This window comes from Oncorhynchus mykiss, chromosome 26, assembly GCF_057628025.1.
Source record: "Oncorhynchus mykiss isolate SJ-2025 chromosome 26, ASM5762802v1, whole genome shotgun sequence".
Classification (NCBI taxonomy): domain Eukaryota; kingdom Metazoa; phylum Chordata; class Actinopteri; order Salmoniformes; family Salmonidae; genus Oncorhynchus; species Oncorhynchus mykiss.
Window position 1 is genome coordinate 5,224,350 of NC_143047.1, and position 22,768 is coordinate 5,247,117.

At 42.7% G+C, this 22,768-nt stretch overlaps 1 protein-coding gene across 1 annotated transcript in view; it reads left to right on the forward strand.

Annotated features, from left to right (window-relative positions):
• LOC110506270 (protein kinase C-binding protein NELL1) overlaps positions 1 to 22,768 on the forward strand; it is a 400,235-nt gene that overhangs the window by 280,103 nt on the left and 97,364 nt on the right. The window contains exon 13 of the mRNA XM_021585706.3: positions 10,909 to 11,034. Within this exon, the coding sequence (XP_021441381.3) occupies positions 10,909 to 11,034 (126 nt within the window). The remainder of the gene's footprint in view (positions 1 to 10,908; positions 11,035 to 22,768) is intronic.

Below are 22,768 nucleotides of genomic sequence, written 5' to 3' on the forward strand. Positions count from 1 at the left end.
CAATTGATAATTAATAAAGAGCATCAGTAAAATAACAGTGGAGAGGCTATATACAGAGACAATGTGCGGGGGCACAGGTTAGTCAAGGTAATTGAGGTAATATGTACATGTAGGTAGAGTTAAAGTGACTATGCATAGATAGTGAACAGAGGGTAGCATTAGCATAAACGAGGTGTCTGGATAGCACTTTGATTAGATGTTCAGGAGTCATATGGCTTTTTGGACCTAGACTTGGTGCTGCGGTAGCAGTGAGAACAGAACAGTCTATGACTCGGGTGGCTGGAGTCTTTAACAATTACAAGTACACGTCCTGGTAATCCATATAGCCCTGTGGCCTTGTGAATGTTGACCTGTTTAAAGGTCTTACTCATATCGTCTACGGAGAGCCTGATCACACAGTCGTCCGGAACAGTTGTTGCTCTCATGCATGCTTCAGTGTTGCTTGCCTCGAAGCGAGCATAGAAGTAATTTAGTTTGTTTAATTGGCTCGTGTTACTGGGTAGCTCGCTGCTGTTCTTCCCTTTGTAGTCTGTAATAGTTTGCAAGCCCTGCCTCATCCAACAAGCATCAGAGCCTGTGTAGTATGATTCAATCTTAGTCCTGTATTGATGCTTTGCCTGTTTGATGGTTCAAGGAGGGTATGGTGGGATTTCCTATACGCTTGAAAGCCGCAGCTCTACTCTTAGGCACAGTACGGAGGTTGCCTGTAATGTGTTGAATCTGGTTGGGGTATGTACATACAGTCACATACAGTGACTGAGGTGGTAAACTACTCAATGTCATCGGATGAATCCCAGAACTTATTCCAGTCTGTGCTAGCAAAACATTCCTGTATCTTAGCATCTGCGTCATCTAACCACTTCTTTGTTAACCGAGTCACTGGTGCTCCCTGCTTTAGTTTTTGCTTGTAAGCAGGAGTCAAGAGGATATAATTATGGTCAGATTTGCCAAATGGAAGTCGAGGGAGTGCTTTGTACATGTCTCTGTGTGTGGAGTAAAGGTGGTCTAGAGTTTTTTTCACTTTGGTTGCACATTTAACATGCTGGTAGAAATTAGTTTAAATGGATTTAAGTTTCCCTGCATTAAAGTCCCCGGCCACTAGGAGCACTGCCTCTTGATTAGGGTATTCCTGTTTGCTAATGGCCGTATTCAGCTCATTGAGTGCGGTCTTAGTGCCAGCATCGGTTTGTGGTGGTAAATAGACAGATCCAAAGAATATAGATGAAAACTCTTGGTAAATAGTGTGGTCTAAAGCTTATCATCATATACTTTGCCTCTGGCGAGCAAAACCTTGAAACTTGGTTACTATTAGATTTTGTGCACCAGCTGTTGTTTACAAATATAGGTAGTAGCCTAGAATAAGGAAACACTCTAAGTAAAAATACACTATCTATAGTCCTTGGCCTATGTCCTAATCTGACTTTGGTGCAGGTCATGTTGTGCTTCACATTGCCGTCACTGTGTCAAATCAAATACAAATGTATTTGTCACATTCACAGGATACAGAAGGTGTAAACAGTACAGTGAAATGGTTACTTGCATAGTAGCAATATCAAAACACAAAGTGTCCAGATAAAAATATTGTCCAAATATTTTATAATTATTAGAATATGCTTACCCAGACACACTTGTCTAATTTGGGTCATGTGAAATAAATTATATAACCACTCCCCAGCCACATCTAGCTATGTGAATGCATCCCTATTGACATGTAATCACCCCCAGACACACCTGGCTAACTTGATGTATCATGTAATAATCTGGAAAAGTGCAGTATTTTGTTTAGACATGTAGCTAGCTAGCTAGCTAAACAATGAACCATAATCAAAACCCATAGCTAGAGTACACATGGATTGTGATAGCTATCCACTCTGCATGAAAGTCTGTAGTTTGAATCTTCAGGTAGCTAAAGCTAACCAATTAGGTTCAATATTATCTAGCTAGCTAACATTAGGCTATACCTAGTAATGCAAAATGATTGACAGTCCTTTTTCAATCACTTTTAATACCTCACCTTGTGAGGATAATGGCACTGAGCCTTTTTCTCAAATGTTTTTTGAGTTGAGAAGACATTGTGAGGGATCTTAGAAAATTCCTCCATACAAAATCATTCCAGATCCTTGGTCTCCTTCTTATTTCGATGCCAAACCAAATGCATAAGCAGAAAATATCCCCATACCTACTGTAAAATATTTGCTAAAAACCTGGTTTCCTCTGCCAGGAGGTTGAAACTTGGCCGCAAGTAGGTCTTCCAGCAAGACAATAACACCAAGCACAAAACAAAATCTACAAAGAAAGGGTTATTGAAAAGGGGAGTCCAGAAGTGAAGGATATCAAGGATCTGGATGAATTCTCTATGGATGAATGGTCGAACATCCACGCATTGTGTTTTCCAACTCATAAAAAATAATACTATTACTTGTTAAACCAAATCTATTTTTCTGAGCAATTCTATTAGTATATAATAATACAATGTAAAAACATTTTTGCGTACAATATAGCTCATTTTTGCTCATATTGTGTGCTACTGTGTGTGTGTGTGTGTGTGTGTGTGTGTGTGTGTGTGTGTGGACACACCAGCCCCTCTCTCCACCTCCACCGCTGATTGCAATAGGTTTTCCACTCCAACTTTCAATCTGGGGATTGGATTGAAAAGAAATGATCAAGCCTGACCTGGCCCTTCCCAGCATGTGGCATCACTTTTTCCCAGACCCTTTGGAGCAAATATTACCATCGCCAGCCCAAACAATCAGACAACCATAATTCATTAAAGCAAAAAACTGTCAGTCTTCTCTGCCTCAGTTAACCAAAGGGAACAATGATTCTGTTAGATAAAGGTAGATTTCCACTAACCTCAGCGCCTTAAAAGCTAGCACACACATAGACATCTACAAACACACATACAGGCACATATATGCCTTCCCAGAGCCCAAGCAGATCTCGGCAGTGGAGCACAAAATTATTTTTAGCCACCTACTCCCCTATTTCTGACCTACATCACAAGCAGAGAGCAAGCGAGAGAGAGAGAGAGAGAGAGAGAGAGACGGACAAACAGACAGAGAGAGAGAGAGACGGACAAACAGACAGAGAGACGGAGACGGAGCGAGAAAGACGGAGAGAGGTAGCGAGAAAGACGGAGAGAGGTAGCGAGAAAGACGGAGAGAGGTAGGGAGAAATACAGAGAGAGACAGATTGAGAGAGAGAAATGGACAGAGAGAGAGAGACAGGCAGGCAAACAGAGAGGGGGGATAAAGTGAGAGAGACAGAGACAAAGACAAAGTGAGAGAGACAAAGACAAAGTGAGACCGAGATAGAGGGACAAAGTGAGACAGACAGCGAGAGATAGACAGACAGAGAGAAACAGACAGAGAGAGGGATGGACAGAGAGGGACGGATGGAGGGGGACAGATGGGGACGGACGGAAAGGGATGGACGGAGAGGTATGCCAGCAGCATACCACCCTGCTGGCTTGCATCAAAAAATAAAAATTGTCATTGTTAAGCAGATGTTAATGCGAGTGTATCGAAATGCTTGTGCTTCTAGTCCCGACAATGCAGTAGTAACCAACGAGTAATCTAACCTAACAACTCCACAACTGCTACCTTATACACACAAGTGTAAACAGATAAACAATATGTACATAAAGATATATGAATGGGTGATGGTACAGAACGGCATAGGCAAGATGCAGTAGATGGTATCGAGTACAGTATATACATATGAGATGAGTAATGTCGGGTATGTAAACATAAAAGTGCCATAGTTTAAAGTGGCTAGTGATACATTTTTTAGATCATTTCCCATTATTAAAGTGGCTGGAGTTGAGTCAGAATGTTGGCAGCAGTCACTCAATGTTAGTGGTGGCTGTTTAACAGTCTGATGGCCTTGAGATAGAAGATGTTTTTCAGTCTCTCGGTCCCTGCTTTGATGCACCTGTACTGACCTCGCCTTCTTGATGATAGCGGGGTGAACAGGCAGTGGCTCGGGTGGTTGTTGTCCTTGATGATCTTTATGGCCTTCCTGTGACATCGGGTGGTGTAGGTGTCCTGGAGGGAAGGTAGTTTGCCCACGGTGATGTGTTGTGTAGACCTCACTACCCTCTGGAGAGCCCTACGGTTGTGGGCGGAGCGGTTGCCGTACCAGACGGTGATACAGCCCGACAGGATACTCTCGATTGTGCATCTGTAAAAGTTTGTGAGTGCTTTTGGTGACAAGCCACATTTCTTCAACCTCCTGAGGTTGAAGAGGCGCTGCTACACCTTCTTCACAACGATGTCTGTGTGGGTGGACCAATCCAGTTTGTCTGTGATGTGTACGCCGAGGAACTTAAAACTTACTACCCTATCCACTACTGTCCCGTCGATGTGGATTGGGGGGTGCTCCCTCTGCTGCTTCCTGACGTCCACGATCACCTCCTTTGTTTTGTTGACGTTGAGTGTGAGGTTATTTTCTTGACACCACACTCCGAGGGCCCTCACCTCCTCCCTGTAGGCCGTCTCGTTGTTGTTGGTAATCAAGCCTACCACTGTAGTGTCGTCTGCAAACTTGATGATTGAGTTGGAGGCGTGCATGGCCACACAGTCGTGGGTGAACAGGGAGTACAGGAGAGGGCTCAGAACGCACCCTTGTGGGGCCCCAGTGTTGAGGATCAGCGGGGTGGAGATGTCGTTACCTACTCCCACCACCTGGGGGCGGCCCGTCAGGAAGGCCAGTACCCAGTTGCACAGGGCGGGGTCGAGACCCAGGGTCTCGAGCTTGATGACGAGTTTGGAGGGTACTATGGTGTTAAATGCTGAGCTGTAGTCGATGAACAGCATTCTCATGTAGGTATTCCTCTTTACCAGATGGGTTAGGGCAGTGGGGTTTTGGATATTAACCTCTCTAGGGTACGTGGGACGACAGTCAAAACAAAACTACATTGCTTTTTGGGAAACACAATTACAAGCAGAAAGCAAAATGTAGTGCTATCAGACCATAAATCGACAGTACACCGTTGCTAAATATTTGACCACGGTTACTGATCAAAATCTAAGAAAAACCTTGAAAAGTACAGGGTCAGTGAGCACAGCCTTGCCATTGAGAAGGGTAGACAAAGGAAAACCTGGCTCCCTGTAGAGGAAAGGCTGTGCAACCACTACACAACAGCAGAACCTGAGAAAGAGCTGCATTTCCTGACAAAATGTAAAAAATATAAAACAATTAGGGTAATTTCCCCAAATGTGAAACCTTTATTCTAGGCTTCAAAGACCTCTCTAATGAGATTATGCTACCCATCCTGTTGGGAGAGGACGCAGAGAGCTGTGGGTTGGCAAAGCACTACATTGCTGCCTGCCATAAAATGAGGGACAGTGTCTGACAGACCAATCAACCTGCACATGTCCTCTACTATATGCTTATTGCTGTTGTTCAATGTATGGTTATTGTTGTTACTGTTGTCATGCCAATAAAGCAAATTAAATTGAATTGAATTGACAAAGTGAGAGGGACAGAAACAAAGACTGTGAGAGAGAGACAGAGACAAGGCGAGAGAGGGAGATTGACAAAGTGGAAGAGACAAAGTGAGAGGGACAAAGACAAAGACAAAATGAGAGACAGAGACATGGTGGGAGAGGGAGACAGATACAAGGTGAGAGAGGGAGATTGACAAAGTGTGTGAGAGAGAGACAAAGTGAGAGAGAGAGAGAGAGAGAGAGAGAAAGTGAGAGATAGAGAGACAGAGCGATAGAGAGACAGAGAGAGAGAGAGACAGAGAGAGAGAGAGACAGAGAGAGAGAGACAGAGAGAGAGAGAGAGCGAGACAGAGAGAGAAACAGTCAGAGAGAGAGAGACAGACAGACAGACAGACAGACAGACAGACAGACAGACAGACAGACAGACAGACAGACAGACAGACAGACAGACAGACAGAAAGTGAGAGAGAAAGAGAGATCGACAGTGACGGGAGACAAAGTGAGAGGCACAAAAGTGGGAGGGACAAAGACAAAATGAGAGACAGAGACAAGGTGAGAGAGGGAGATTGACAAAGTGAGATCGTCAAAGTGAGAAAGAGAGATTGACAAAGAGAGAGGGGGGGGACAAAGTGAGAGGAACAGAGACAAAGACAAAGTGAGAGACAGAGACAAGGTGAGAGAGGGAGTTTGACAAAGTGAGTGACAAAAGTGACAAATGTAAGAGTTTTAAAGAGATCCCCTTTCGATTTGAAATTAAACCTGACAAAACAGAGGTGAGGGGTGAATTAGAATAGTCCCAGGAAGCAAAATTAAGTTTAAAATACATATTTTTCCAGACGTTCTGAATGAATGTTGAAAAGAAGTCTTGAGTAGAGTACATTTTAGTAAAGTAGGGTGCAATACTGTACATTATATACATTTTTAAACCTATTCATACTGTACATCTTACCCACAGACTCATTATGCACTACTTGAAACCTCTAGGCATCTTGAGGTAAGTTAATTGCATACATAAATTCATACTTTGAGAGGAAATCGTAGCAGTGAGAGCGGTGAGAGACCCGACCTCAAATATATTATTTAGATTGGGGGATAAGATATGGAAATACACCTAGGAGCAGATCCCTTAAGTGTAGGAATTATACCGAGTCCCTTAAGTAGTGGGAAAGCTGTCATCCTGGAGGAGACAGCTCTAGTGCTCATAAACTGCTATATGACACACACATACACACACAGCTGTACGACTCTCCTCCTCTCGTGTATGTCCAATTTCATTTCGTCACTAGTCATCCAGCTCCTCTGATAGCTCCCTTAACTCAATCTGTGTTTTAATGCTTATAAAGATTACTTTGTACGTACATTAACAGAGGGAAAATGATGTGCATAGCCTGGTTGTAATCTACAATGATACAGTATTACCTGGATATTGTTGTCTAAAACCTTCCCGGGATTGGTGTGTGCCTTTCATCCCACCCCCCCTCTTTCTCCACCCCCTTCTCTCTCTCTCCCTCTGCCTCTTTTCCTATTTCTGTAAAAATGGGACCGAATGCTTGGCACTCACCATTGAGGAGATGGATTGGGGTTAAGGCCCTGCGATACACTAGCATCCTGTCTAGGGGTGTAATTGTACATCAAGCTGCCTCAGGCTACAGAAACAAGAGATCCTGCTCTCATTAACCATTTTGGCTCGCACAAGCCAAGGTTTGTGCAAGGCTACTTACTTAATACAGCATTGTACCATTTCTGACTTCTGTATAGGGCCCCCATACAGTACAGATTGTACAATGCAGCCCACCTTTAACTTAAACATTGGTACATAGTGCCTTAAGACAGTATTGATACTATTTGACTTATTCCACATTTTGTTATGTTAGACTGCATTCAAAACTGATTAAATAGATTTTTTCTCTCACCGTTCTACACACAATACCCCATAGTGACAAAGTGAAAATATGTTTTTAGAAATGTTTGCTAATTTATTGATAATGAAATACAGAAATATTTATTTTTACATAAGTATTCACTTCACTGAGTCAATACTTTGTAGAAGCACCTTTGCCAGTGATTACAGCTGTGAGTCTTTCTGGGTAATTCTCTAAGAGTTTTCCACACCTGGATTGTGCAACATTTGACCATTATTCTTTTCAAAATTGTCCTGCTGAGAGGTGAATTCCTCACCCAGCGTCTGGTGGAAAGCAGACTGAACCAGATTTTCTCTAGGATTTTGCCTGTGCTTAGATCAATTATGTTTTTCTTTTCATGAAAAACTCCACAGTACTTAACAATTACAAGCATACCCATAACATGATACAGCCACCTCTATGCTTGAAAATATGGAAAATGGTACTCTGCAATGTGTTGTACTTTATATTCCTCAAACATAACACTTTGTATTCGGGAAAAAAAGTTAATTTCTTTGCCACATTTTTTGCAATATTACTTTAAGTTTGATGAATGTTTTGGAATATTTTTATTCTGTACATGCTTCCTTATTTTCACTTTGTCAGGTAACATTGTGGAGTAACTACAATGTTGTTGTTCCATCCTCCGTTTTCTCCAACCATTCAAATCTGTAAATCTAGATGTGCAGATGATGATGTGCAAATAGAGATACTGAGGTGCAAAAGAGCAAGAGGGTGAGTAATAATATGGGGATGAGGTAGTTGCGTGTGCTATTTACAGATTGGCTGTGTACAGGTACAGTAATTGGTAAGCTGCTCTGACAGCTGATGCTTAAAGGTAGAGAGGGAGATACAGTATAAGACTCCAGCTTCAGAGATCTTTGCAATTTGTTCTAGTCATTGGCATCAGAAAACTGAAAGGAAGTGTTGGCTTTGGGGATGACCAGTGCAATATACCTGCTGGAGCGCGTGCTATGGGTGGGTGTTGCTATGGTGACCAGTGAGCTGAGATAAGGCAGGGCTTTACCTAGCGAAGACTTATAGATGATCTGGAGCCAGTGGGTTTGGCGACAGATATGTTGTGAGGGCCAGCCAACAAGAGCATACAGGTCACAGTGGTGGGTAGTATATGGGGCTTTGGTGATAAAACGGATGGCACTGTGATACATCCAGTTTGCTGAGTAGAGTGTTGGGGACTATTTTACTATTTTGTAAATTACATTGCCGAAGTCAAGGATCGGTAGGATAGGCAGTTTTACGAGGGTATGTTTGGCGGCATGAGTGAAGGATGCTTTGTTGAGAAATAGGAAGCCGATTCTAGATTTAATTTGGTGATCTGTTTATTAACTTGGCTTTCAAAGATTTTAGAAAGGCAGGGCAGGATGGATATAGGTATATAACAGTTTGGGTCTAGAGTGTATCTCCCTTTAAAGTGGAGGATGACCGCAGCAGCTTTCCAATCTTTGGGGATCTCAAAATATACGAAAAAGAGGTTGAATAGGCTAGTAATAGGGGTTGCCTTAGTTTTCATAACTGACTGAGTATATTGGTTGGAGTTGCACTCCCCCCTTCCCTTTTGCCCTCAGAACAGCCTCAATTCGTCGGGCCATGGACTCTACAACGTGTCAAAAGCATTTCAGAGGGATGCTGGCCCATGTTGACTCCAATGCTTCCCACAGTTGTGTCAAGTTGGATGGGTATCCTTTGGGTGGTGGACCATTCTTGATACACACATTAAACTGTTGAGCATGAAAAACCCAGCAGCTTTGCAGTTCTTGATGCAAACCGGTGCGCCTAGCACCTACTACCATACCCCGTTCAAAGGCACTTAAGTATTTTGTCTTGCCTATTCATCTCCTGAATGGCACACATCCATGTCTCAATTGTCTCAAGGCTTTAAAATAATTATTGAACCTTTCTCCTCCCCTTCATCTACAGTGATTGAAGTGTATTTAACAAGTGACATCAATAAGCGATCATAGCTTTCACCTGAATTCACCTGCTCAGTCTGTCGTCCCTTTTTAAAAATTTTTACCTAAAATGACATATCCAAATCTAACTGCCTGTAGCTCAGACCCTGAAGCAAGGATATGCACCTTCTTGGTACCTTTTGTAAAAAAAACCACGTTGAACTTTGTGGAAATGTGAAAGGGATGTAGGAGAAAAAAACAGAATAGATCTGTAAAAGATAATACAAAGAAAAAACTGTTATTTTCAATTTTTTTGAACCATCATCTTTAAAATGTAAGAGAAATGCCATAATGTATTATTCCCGTCCCAGGTGCAATTTAGATTTTGTGCAAAGTCCAGTGAACCATGGCATTTCTGTTCAAAATGTCGTATCAAGACAGGTCAAATGTGCCTAATATGTTTATTAATAACTTTTCATATTCAAAATTATGCACTCTCCTCAAACAATAGCATGGTAGTCTTTCATTGTAATAGCTACTGTAAATTGGAAAGTGCAGTTAGATTAACAATAATTTAATCTTTCTGCCAGTATCAGATATGTCTATATCCTGGGAAATGTTCTTGTTACTTACAACTTCATGCTAATCGCATTAGCCTACATTAGCTCAACCATCCCATGGAAGGGACACCGATCCCGAATCAGTTTTAAGGTTTTGTACACAGTGTATATCCTGATTGCCTAGTCACTTTTACCCCTACCCACATCTACTGTAAATTACGTAAATTATCTCAACTACCTCGTACCCCTGCAAATTGACTCAGTACTGGTACTCCTTGTATATAGCGTTCTTTTTTTATTGTGTTATTATTTCCATTTTTATTCAGCAAATATTTGTCTTCCTTTTTAACTCTTCATTGTTGGGAATGGGCTAGTATGTAAGCCTTTGACTGTAAAGTCTACACCTGTTGTATTCGATGCATGTGACCAATACAATTTGTTGGTGCTAAATTCAATATTCTTCATGACACTTGAAACTTTCCCATTATAGGATGACTGTAAACTCCTTCAGATATTGATGACTCCAATAATAATAATTTTATATAGACTAGTGCCTTTCCACGTGCTCAGAGTGTTTATAAATAATCACTCTCTAACCTCGAGGCTACCTGCCGCCTTTTACATTGTATGAAGGTAAAATAAACCCAACTGGGTAATGCCACAGCACCCTTTATAGTGCACTACTTTTGATAATGGCCCATAGGGCTCTGGTCTAAAGTAGTGCACTATAAAGGGAAGAGGGTGTCATTTGGGACGCTGCCGCTTTCTCTCCCAGGGATGAAATTCCACTTTTTTGGTATTTTTATTGAACAGTCATAGAGGGATAGTGTCGACAGCGCTTCATTTCGGCCATAAGGCTCTGTGTGTTTCCTCAGATATTGACAACTCCTGTGCCGGAGTCTGGTATAGTGGTACTGTAGTGCTGCAGGCTCCAAACCACACATACCCACTGGTGACAGAGTTCTATATTCCTCCTTGGCCCCTACTCTCTGTCCCCCTCTCTACCCTCCAACGGTCACTACCCATTAAATAATATATATACAAATATTTGATTGACAATTACTCTGTGTGGGTTCTTCTCTCTCAGATATTGATGAGTGTGCTGTCCAGAGGCACTACTGCCAGGCTAACACAGCATGTGTGAATGTCCCCGGCAGCCATCGCTGTGACTGTCTACCTGCCTTCATCAGAGTGGATGACTACTCCTGCACAGGTAGGTCAAATATGCATACACAAAAACTTTGAACATGTGGGTAGGCCAACACACAAACACTTCCTGTTTTTCCATACCACCTCGTACCTAACTTCCTGAGAATTATTGATCATTTTGAGATCTCAAGGTTGGCAAGTATTGTGTCTTGGTAAACAGAGTGCACTCACTTCTCACGGGTTGTCAGTTTGTTTAATCTGAGTTTTGTACAAAACTACAGATCAGGGGCAGTACAATGTTTCTCAGAGAAGGAGTGCTGATTTAGGATCAGTTTAGACTTTTAGATTACAAGGATTAAGATGGACCCGGGGGCCGAACCTACATCAACATTCTGAGAAGCTTGATACATAGAGTTTTATAGTTTTACTCAGTGCTGGCTGAGAGAAGCAACACATTGCAGCTCATGGTGACTTGAGCATCCTTCTCTCTCTGCCTCTCAGAAAACCATAAGTGATTGTGAGAGCCATTTGACCCCAGGTAGATCTGTGTACTCTGGAGCCACACACACTCTCCTTCAGCTGGAGAGGGGTCCGGACGCAGCTCCACACTGTAGTTAAACTATGGCTGTCAGGTCAAGAGATTTCAAGAAACCGTTTTACAAAGGTGGGAAAGACACAAGAGGAAGGGTGCGGGGGATTTTATCACAAGGCTGCTGAGTGTTGGAGATACAATGCTTGTATCAGATAAACTAGCAAATTAAGTTTAAGACACAACCCTGAATTTGAAAAACAACTAAATGGAGGCCGGCCCCCACACCACTTTGTTTGCTGTACATCTGAGGAGTGGGGCTGGAGAAATGTAATCTCTATAAATGAGATCGACCGAGCTATAGATGCAAGGATTGACAGTCTGTGAGGTGAAACCATATCATAGATTGGGCCTTTTGAAATGTGTACACCTCTACTGTCTGTTGACATTGGCTGGGGCTCTCAATCTGATTCAAACAAGCCAAGCTTGTGTTTACTTCCGATACTCTCTGATTTTGTGAAATCAAACACATTCCTCCTGGTATGCAATGCCTCCAATTAGGTTTTGTTGTGGTGGATTATTCTGTCTGCATGCCAAATGGCACCATATTCCCTATGGTGTGTAGTGCACTACTTTGGACCAAAGGGCTCTTTTCAAAAGTAGTGCACTAGAGAATAAGGTAACCATTTGGGATACAGACTGTGCAGATAATGGTGTGCAGATTATCAACAGAATAGCTCATCAGCAACAGTGTTTTCGAGGCTGTAATAACGCAAAGACCAACTGATTACCACCATTGATTTGTCTTATTGGAAAATCACTTGTATTTTGGGAAATTCACATGTCCAAATGGCACCACCTCCTCTGTCATTTCCTACATTCAGCATGTCAGAATGTAAGCCAATTCTGCTAGGGAAAGCAGGAATGTGGATGTGTAAGTTATTTGTTTCAGGGTATGGGGAATTTGACCTCAGAGAGAGTTACTTTTAATTTCCTGTCCATTAAGTTGGTTAAACCACATGAACAGAAAATGACAAGTTACTCTCTCCGAGGTCAAATTCAATCTACTCTGAAACAAATAGCTTCCCCAGTATGTTATCAACTTATGCTAGGGACAGGAGGAATGATATGCTGGATGTAGGAAATGACAGAGGAGGTGGGGCCATTTGGAAATGTGAATTTCCCAAAATATTAGTGATTTTCCAGTCAGACAATTCAATGGCGGAAATCGGACAAATCAATGGCGGTAACTAATCGCTCTTTGCACTGTTACAGCCTTGGAAAATGGCACCTTATTCCCTAGTGCACTACTTTTTGACCAGGGCCCTATGGGGCACTACATACTGTAGGGAATAGGGTGCCAGTTGGCATGCACCCATAGAATAATCCCCAGATGGCACCTTATTCCCTTAGGGACATAGAGTTGAAGTCAGAAGTTTACATACACTTAGGCTGGAGTCATTAAAAATAATTTTTCATCCACTCCACAAATGTCTTGTTAAAGTTTTGGGAAGTCTGTTAGGACATTTACTTTGCGCATGACACAAGTAATTTTTCCAACAATAGTTTATAGACAGATTATTTCACTTATAATTCACTGTATCACAAATGCAGTGGGTCAGAAGTTTACATACACTAAGTTGACTGTGCCTTTAAACAACTTGGAAAATTCCACAAAATGATGTCATAGCTTTTGAAGTTTCTGATAGGCTAATTGACATCATTTGAGTCAATTGGAAGTGTACCTATGGATGTATTTCAAGGCCGACCTTCAAACTCAGTGCCTCTTTGCTTGAAATCATGGGAAAATCAAAAGAAACCAGCCAAGACCTCAGAAAAACAATCTGCTTCATCCCTGGGAGCAATTTCCAAAGGCCTGAAGGTACCACGTTCATCTGTTCAAACAACAGAAAAGGACCTTGTGAAGATGCTGGAAGAAACAGGTACAATAGTATCTATATCCACAGTAAAATGAATCCTATATTGACATAACCTGAAAGGCCGCTCAGCAAGGAAGAAGCCACTACTCCAAAACCACCATAAAAAAAAACCAGACTACGGTTTGCACATGGGGACAAAGATTGTACTTTTTGGACAAATGTCCCCTGGTCTTATGAAACAAAAATAGAACTGTTTGGCCATAATAACCATTGTTATGTTTGGGGGAGGCTTGCAAGCCATAAAACACCATCCCAACCGTGAAGCACCAGGGTGGCAGCATCATGTTGTGGGGGTGCATTGCTGCAGGAAGGACTGGGGCACTTCACAAAATAGATTACATCATAAGGAAAGAAAATTATATAAATATCAGTCAAGAAGTTAAATCTTGGTCGCAAATGGACAATGCCCGCAAGCATACTTCCAAAGTTGTGGCAAAATGGCTTAAGGACAGCAAAGTCAAGGTATTGGGGTGGCCATCACAAAGCCCTGACCTCAATCCTAATTTGTGGGCAGAACTGAAAAAGTGTGTGCGAGCAAGGAGGCCAACAAACCTGACTCAGTTACACCAGCTCTGTCAGGAGGAATGGTCCAAAATTCCCCAAACTTTTTGTGGGAAGCGTGTGGAAGGCTACCTGAAACGTTTTGACCCAATTTAAAGGCAATGCTACCAAATACTAATTGAGTGTATGTAAACTTCAGACCCACTGGGAATATGACGAAAGAAATATAAACTGACATAAATCGTTCTCTCCACTATTATTCTGACATTTCACATTCTTAAAATAAAGTTGTGATCCTAATTGACCTAAAACAGGGATTTTTTTTACTGGGATTAAATGTCAGGAATTGTGAAAAAAATGAGTTTAAATGTATTTGGCTAAAGTGTATGTAAACTTCCGATTTCAACTGTACTTCTTATTTTAAAAGGTAGACATTGAGTTATGCCTAATATGGCAATTAACCTTTTCACAAGTACCAACAAATGGGTGGGATCATTCTACAGTGGTCCTTGCAGCATACGCTCAAACCGGTGTGATTCAAATGCATATTTAGAACATCCAGTTTCGATTGATGCATTTGAGCTGGCCACACTGTTTTTTTTTCACAGAAACATTTTGCACAAATACAGTCCTTTCAAAGTTATGTCCTGAATGTGACCAGTTTATTTTTGGATGCAGTGTTCAGACATTTACAGAAGAGCTACAGCATAACACAATCATCCCAACTGGAAAATGTAGGCTACATTTGTCCTGGCGCTAACTGAGGAAAGACTGATGTGACATAAGCGGTCATATTTCGATAACTCTCGGCTGACAGAAACCACAAATGAATTGGCTAATAGCAATTACGATTTATAATTCATCACATCATTGGTGAGCTCAAAATTGATCTAAATAATTGAGAAAAACACTAGAAATCTAAAGTAATCCGAAGATGGGTAGTTTGTGCACACCGCCATGTTTGTTTTTTCGCATCAACCAACGATAGATAATAAGAGGAGACAAGATGAGTTTGGTCTGTTGCGGTATTGCATATTGAAGGTGGTGTGTCGTCTACTATCGTTCACATCCCATCATTCACTTCCAGAAGTTTACTTGAAAAATGAGTGAACCCTCCCTCACCTCCTTTTGTTATAACATCTTTGGTCCAACAGACTTTAAGTGAAACTCAGAATGTCAACAAACATGGCTCCACACATAGGTGGAATTAGCTTAGATCATCATAATCAGTACAATCTTCAAAGAAGTATTTTAAACACATGATTTGTGTCCATTATAATATATCCACGAATACATGATTTGTCACCAGTACTTGAAAACATGTGAATAAAACAGTTAATAAATAAATAATTACCACACAAAACATTTTCTGATAATGATTTATTGATACAAGTGGTGCGCGCACGCAGTCAATCACATAACCTCTGACTCCCACTCTGAGCCATTCAGTGTTGTTGTTTATGTATGTAGCTAGTGGGCTAAGCTGTAGCATTAGCAATGTCTTTCAGAAGGAGACAGCTCGCAAATGTGTATATTCTTGAGATTGATATAAATTCTGACAATAAGTCTGAGTATGAAAATCAGGAATCAGTTTCTGACAGTGACAGTGACAATGAGGAGCTGCCCCCCCGTGTAGCCATTGAGAACCCTGAATCTGAGGACCCCTTGCCCACTGACAAAGTCCCAGGTCCCTTTGAAGATGCTGGTGTTGATGGTGACAGACCGACAGTGGCTGAAGTGAAGGAGATCTTTGGTAGCTGGAAGGCCGCCAGCCATTTCACCCCTCCTGGCCCTGCTGTTTGCTTTGATGAGTCCCAGTCTGGAATGCAAAGCAGAGTGCTTCAAGCTGGGGGGGCGCCCTGCTGCTGACACTCCCCTACTCCTCACTGCACTGCATTTTCCCTGTGAAGTCCCTCAAACTGCTGTTCAAGGTAGTCACACACGGAGGCACTGCAAAATCTGCCTGTCTGGCACCAGGAGAAGGAAGCACAGGAGGTTTACAAAGTACATGTGTTCAGCTTGTGACACACCTCTGCCTTTCACCATGCTTTGGGGAGTACCATATGCTCAAGCACTATTGAGCACATCTGCAGCAATCACTGACTGACTGACTGGACAGGTGACTTGACCGGTGACCTGCCATGATACTATGCCTTTAGAGGTGGAAATACAGTTGTTGTTCAATCACTGACTGACTGACTGGACAGGTGACTTGACCGGTGACCTGCCATGATACTATGCCTTTAGAGGTGGAAATACAGTTGTTGTTCAATCACTGACTGACTGACTGGACAGGTGACTTGACCGGTGACCTGCCATGATACTATGCCTTTAGAGGTGGAAATACAGTTGTTGTTCAATCACTGACTGACTGACTGGACAGGTGACTTGACCGGTGACCTGCCATGATACTATGCCTTTAGAGGTGGAAATACAGTTGTTGTTCAATCACTGCATGGATATGGGTTATGCATATTCATAAGTTGTCAGTCTTTTCTTGCAGTTTTTTTCCCCTCTAAAACAAGTTTTTGTTGCTGATGTTCAACCACCACCAATAATTCACTAAAATAGACTACTATTCCATAGAGGCCTATGTGTTTTCTTGCTGTGTTTTCATCCAGTAAAATTGTTGGGTGTACGCTAGCATACAAAAGATGTCCAGTTCCAGTAATGATATTGGCAAATAATGTTCAATACTGTTTGTGTGTGTGGTTTCTGAATGTACAGAATAAAATGTGACACACCACCTGGATTCGGAATTATGTAGCAACATTTTTTATTTCAGTTTTTTACATTGGATAAAAGTAGAGACTCAACATCGTATATCATACCCTGTATTTGAGGAAACAATTGGAAAGTAATTCTGCTTTGAAAGTTGATCAACTTGTAAACTCACTTTTAAGAAAACTGTCTTTCAATGTTTTGGTACTATTGGGTGAAGCCTTAGCCTCACCCATCTCTTTAAGGTTGATCCAACCGTTCTGTGCTAACTTGCCAGCTACTTACAGACATCTAAGACAGAGAGAACAGCTCTGTGGTTTCTCGTTCAGAGTGCACACTGGACGCTCTGGCCAATAAGTATGGTTGTTCCGAAAGCTCCGACCTCACAACTAGAGTCAAGAACTCAAGCTAACTGGCTATCATTGGCTAGCTACTTCCAGACACATAATGAGAGAACAGCCTACACTGACCATTTTACCCGCCCTTGCAGAGCTGGTTAGGCTTTTTTCATGTTATCCAGAACATTGGTGACTGTAACTGTGCTGCTGGCAACAATTGAATTACGCATTCTTGCCTACGTTTGCTGACACCGGACATATTCAACAGGTGTTGAGGGTTCAAAAATTCATGAGTTATTCTGCGCTCTGACACACTAAGACGAGAGTCTCTTGTAAGAAGTGTAGCTAGATACAGTGCCTTGCGAAAGTATTCGCCCCCCTTGAACTTTGCGAACTTTTGCCACATTTCAGGCTTCAAACATAAAGATATAAAACTGTATTTTTTTGTGAAGAATCAACAACAAGTGGGACACAATCATGAAGTGGAACGACATTTATTGGATATTTCAAACTTTTTTAACAAATCAAAAACTGAAAAATTGGGCGTGCAAAATTATTCAGCCCCCTTAAGTTAATACTTTGTAGCGCCACCTTTTGCTGCGATTACAGCTGTAAGTCGCTTGGGGTATGTCTCTATCAGTTTTGCACATCGAGAGACTGACATTTTTTCCCATTCCTCCTTGCAAAACAGCTCGAGCTCAGTGAGGTTGGATGGAGAGCATTTGTGAACACCAGTTTTCAGTTCTTTCCACATATTCTCGATTGGGTTCAGGTCTGGACTTTGACTTGGCCATTCTAACACCTGAAAATGTTTATTTTTGAACCATTCCATTGTAGATTTTGCTTTATGTTTTGGATCATTGTCTTGTTGGAAGACAAATCTCCGTCCCAGTCTCAGGTCTTTTGCAGACTCCATCAGGTTTTCTTCCAGAATGGTCCTGTATTTGGCTCCATCCATCTTCCCATCAATTTTAACCATCTTCCCTGTCCCTGCTGAAGAAAAGCAGGCCCAAACCATGATGCTGCCACCACCATGTTTGACAGTGGGGATGGTGTGTTGCTTTTATGCCAAACATAACGTTTTGCATTGTTGCCAAAAAGTTCAATTTTGGTTTCATCTGACCAGAGCACCTTCTTCCACATGTTTGGTGTGTCTCCCAGGTGGCTTGTGGCAAACTTTAAACAACACTTTTTATGGATATCTTTAAGAAATGGCTTTCTTCTTGCCACTCTTCCATAAAGGCCAGATTTGTGCAATATATGACTGATTGTTGTCCTATGGACAGAGTCTCCCACCTCAGCTGTAGATCTCAGCAGTTCATCCAGAGTGATCATGGGCTCTTGTTGTTGATTCTTCACAAAAAAATACAGTTCTATATCTTTATGTTTGAAGCCTGAAATGTGGCAAAAGGTCGCAAAGTTCAAGGGGGGCGAATACTTTCGCAAGGCACTGTAGCTACCTAGGTAAACAGTGAATCCCAACGCATGACGTAATGTTAGTTAGCGAGCCAGCCAGTGTAACTTGAAATGAAAATACTTTGTCAAAATTAGAGTTGAGTCTTTTGTTAATATCATAATATGTGGAAATCTTACCAGTATACATCATGGTTGGACGTGTCTCCTGTCTCATGCCATGCATGGTTGCATTAGTTTTACGATGTAATCCAGACTGGCGTTTTCTCCATCTTCCTAGCTATCATACTCAAATTCCACTGATTCATAACTCGGTCCTCCAGAAAGTGGAGAGTATACACATAACGTTAGCTAGTGAGCCAGCCAGCTAACATTAGCAAGCTAACAGTACACTTTAACTTGACATTAGGTTTATGCAGTTTTACTACGCGATAAAAATATGTTTTAAAGTCGTGTTCAACATGATCTTTTAAACATCCTGACCAGCTCTAATAGACAGATGTGTGCTATATGGTAGACTAATCCAAACTCATCTCTCGGCATGTCCAGCCCACTCATTATCTTAGCCGATCATGGCTAGCAGGAATGTTGCTCTCTTTTTCTGTGGCTAAACCAACTAGGCTTGTAATTTAACAATTGTATTTGTATTTACAGATGGCATACAAGTTTGATATTAAGGCACGTGAAAGTATACATGTTCAGGAAGGCATTTCTGTCCAAAAAAATGCATTTTGATTAAAAAATATATATACATTCAAATAGCTCTCTTGTGAAGTCGTGACTAGTTTTCTGAATCGGGTCACAAATGTAATTATTAGTAATTAGAATACAATATCAGGATATAGCAATAAAACAATATTACAAAGAAGTATCATAATAACACTGTTATAAAAATCACAAATATTGTCACACCCTGGCCTTAGTTATCTTTGTTTTCTGTATTATTTTGGTTAGGTCAGCGTGTGACGGGGGATTTATGTGTTCTCTGGTCTAGGGGTTTTGTATTTTTATGGGGTGTTTTTCTAGTCTAGGTGATAATCTAAGTCTATGGTTGCCTAGATTGGTTCTCAATTAGAGGCAGGTGTTTATCGCTGTCTCTGATTGGGAACCATATTTAGGCAGCCATGTTCTTTGGTTGTTTTGTGGGTGGTTGTCTTCTGTCTTTGTGTCTATGCACCAGATAGGACTGTTTCGTTTTTTTCACATTTGTTGTTTTGTATTTTGTAGTGTTCACGTTTATTGTCCTTATTAAACATGTTGAGCACTAACCACGCTGCATTTTGGTCCTCCGATCCTTCGTCCACAGAAGAAAGCCGTTACAAATCTGAGTTATATAACAGTAAGAAACAATAACTGTTGAGCTCCACAAGGGGGCAGGGCAGAACAGAGCTATGCTAAAGAGACCAAATGAAAACAAACTATGGTCATAATGCTAGGGTAGCTTCCAAAGACAACACAAGCTAATACTTTTCTGATGCAATTAGCATTGTTTTACAGAGCTAATAGAAGAATGTAACTAAATACATAAGCACAATTGGAGTATAACACCATAAAAGTTATGGAATTAGTAACGTTACCTCACGTGTCCGCAGTTATAAGGAATACACACAAATATATTATGCCCCATACATACAGCGACATGACATACATGAACTATTATAACGTAATAAGCCACTTACTTTGGAAACAATGGGGAAGTGCTTGGGGAAGTTTGTCCTGCTCAGTAATGCCTAAAAAATACATTGTCCACAAAAGCGAAATAGCCTACTTGTATGTGAATTAATGAGGAGGCAGAACACACCTCAATTCAAACTGTTGTTAGAAAATAAAATAATAAGTTCAAACAGCCTATAAATAAAAACAGGCAGCGTTTGAGGGCAGTGCGGATTGGCTGTTGCGTAACAATCACATTTTGGAACAGTGAGCGCATTCTGACATAACATGCATAAAAAAACCCATGCTGGGGCGACCTTTAGAGATATTTGGAAGTCACATGAAAAGGTTCAAATTATTTTTCCAAAATGAATTATTGTTACCCAATTTGGGTCATTTCGACAACCCAGCGCTTGGTCAATATTGGTCAAACACAGCATTGGGTTAATTCAACCCAGTAGGGTTGGGTTGTGCTTCTAACCCAGCACCTTGGGTTGAACACTTGACCCGGCTGCTTTTGAAGCACATATCCGGTGCCCCAAGCAATGTACTTTTCTCCAATGCTTGTCCACAATTGACTGTAAACACCTGTGGGCAGTCCCCAAGAGCTAACACAAATGGTTAGGGTCTGGTTAGAGTCCACCTGGCGCAAGTACTGAATATGAGAACTTGTACAAAGGATGGAGGTACGCTGACAATGCCATCACACACAATTTATTTTGTATACTACGTAGCCCTTTACACATCAATATTAACATGTTTGATGCCTACATCTTCCATTAATTTGGGGCTGGGGCTCACAGGTTCATTCACACAACAATGTCTTGGAGTGTGCAGTTATGAATAACATATTTTGGAATGCTGTTCCTTTCATTCAAGGTTTACAAATGCTATCATCTAATTTCCCAATCAGTCTTCCGATGTCACGTTCTGACCTAAGTTCCTTTGTTTTGTCTTTGTTTAAGTATGGTCAGGGCGTGAGTTGGGGTGGGCAGTCTATGTTCCTTTTTCTAGAATTTGGGATTTCTGTGTTTGGCCTGGTATGGTTCTCAATCAGAGGCAGTATCGTTATGGACACTTACAACACTGCGCATTGGTCCTCCGATCCTTCCTACTACTCCTCTTCGTCAGAGGAGGAGGAAGACAACTATTACAGAATCACGCACCACCAAAGGACCAAGCAGCGTGGTAACGGGCAGCAGCAGCGATCTCAGGACTCCTGGACATGGGAGGAGATTCTGGACGGCAAGGGACCCTGGGCACAGGCTGTAGAGTATCACCGCCCCAAGGCAGAGCTGGAGGCAGCGGGGGTATGAGTAGGCAGCACGGCAGCGTGGCTGGAAGCCCGAGAGGCAGCCCCAAAAATGTATTGGGAGGAGGCACACGGGGAGTGTGGCTAAGTCAGGTAAGAAACCTGAGCCAACTCCCCGTGCTTACCGTGGAGAGAGGTGGACCGGGCAGGCACCGTGTTATGCCGTGAGGCGCACGGTGTCCCCGGTGCGCAGGCATAGCCCGGTGCGGTACATAGCAGCGCCTCATATCTGCCGGGCTAGAGCGGGAATCGAGCCAGGTGCCATGAAGCCTGCTCAGCGCATCTGGTCTCCAGTGCGTCTCCTCGGGCCGGGGTACATGGCACCAGCCCTAAATATGGTGTGCCCGGTTCGCCAGCACAGCCCAGTGCGGGCTACTCCACCTAGCCGCACTGGCCTGGCTACGGGGAGCATTCAGCCAGGTAGGGTTGGGCAGGTTGGGCAGTCCCCCGCACCAGGCTGTCTCTCCGTCTCCTCCCTACAGGTGCTCCCATCTGTCCTGAGGTGCCAGAGCCGCCCGTCTGTCCTGAGCTGCTAGACCCGCCCGTCTGTCCTGAGCTGTCAGAGCCGCCCGTCAGTCAGGAGCTGCCAGAGCTGCCCGTCAGCCAGGAGCTGCCAGAGCCGCCCGTCAGCCAGGAGCTGCCAGAGCCGCCCGTCAGTCAGGAGCTGCCAGAGCCGCTCGTCAGTCAGGAGCTGCCAGAATCGCCCGTCACTCCGGAGCTGCCAGAGTCTCCCGCCCGTCCGGTGCTGCCGGAATCTCCCGTCCGTCCGGTGCTGCCGGAATCTCCCGTCCATTTGGGACCCAGGGCTAGGGTCCCCAGTCCGAGGTCGGCGGCGAGGGTCGCCACTCTAAAGAGGCCACGGAGTCAGGTGAAGAGGCGGACAAAAACTATGGTGGAGTGGGGTCCACGTCCTGCGCCAGAGCCGCCACCGCTGACAGACGCCCACCCAGACCCTCCTCTATAGGTTCTGGTTTTGCGGCCGGAGTCCGCACCTTTGGGGGTACTGTCACGTTCTGACCTTAGTTCCTTTGTTTTGTCTTTTTTTTAGTAAGGTCAGGCGTGAGTTGGGGTGGGCAGTCTATGTTCCTTTTTCTATCATTTTGGGATTTCTGTGTTTGGCCTGGTATGGTTCTCAATCAGAGGCAGCTGTATATTGTTGTCCCTGATTGAGAACCATAATTAGGTAGCCTGGTTTCACTTTTGAGTTGTGGGTAATTATTTTCCTCTTCGTCAGAGGAGGAGGAAGACAACTGTTACATCCTATGCCTATCAACTATTTAAACTTACAGGCTGAAAGTCAATGAAGGACATTCTGGTCTCTTCGAAGCTGGGTCGGAATGTCGGAATGTCTTCATACCAATCTTGTAGACTGGTGTTGGGAGGACCATTGG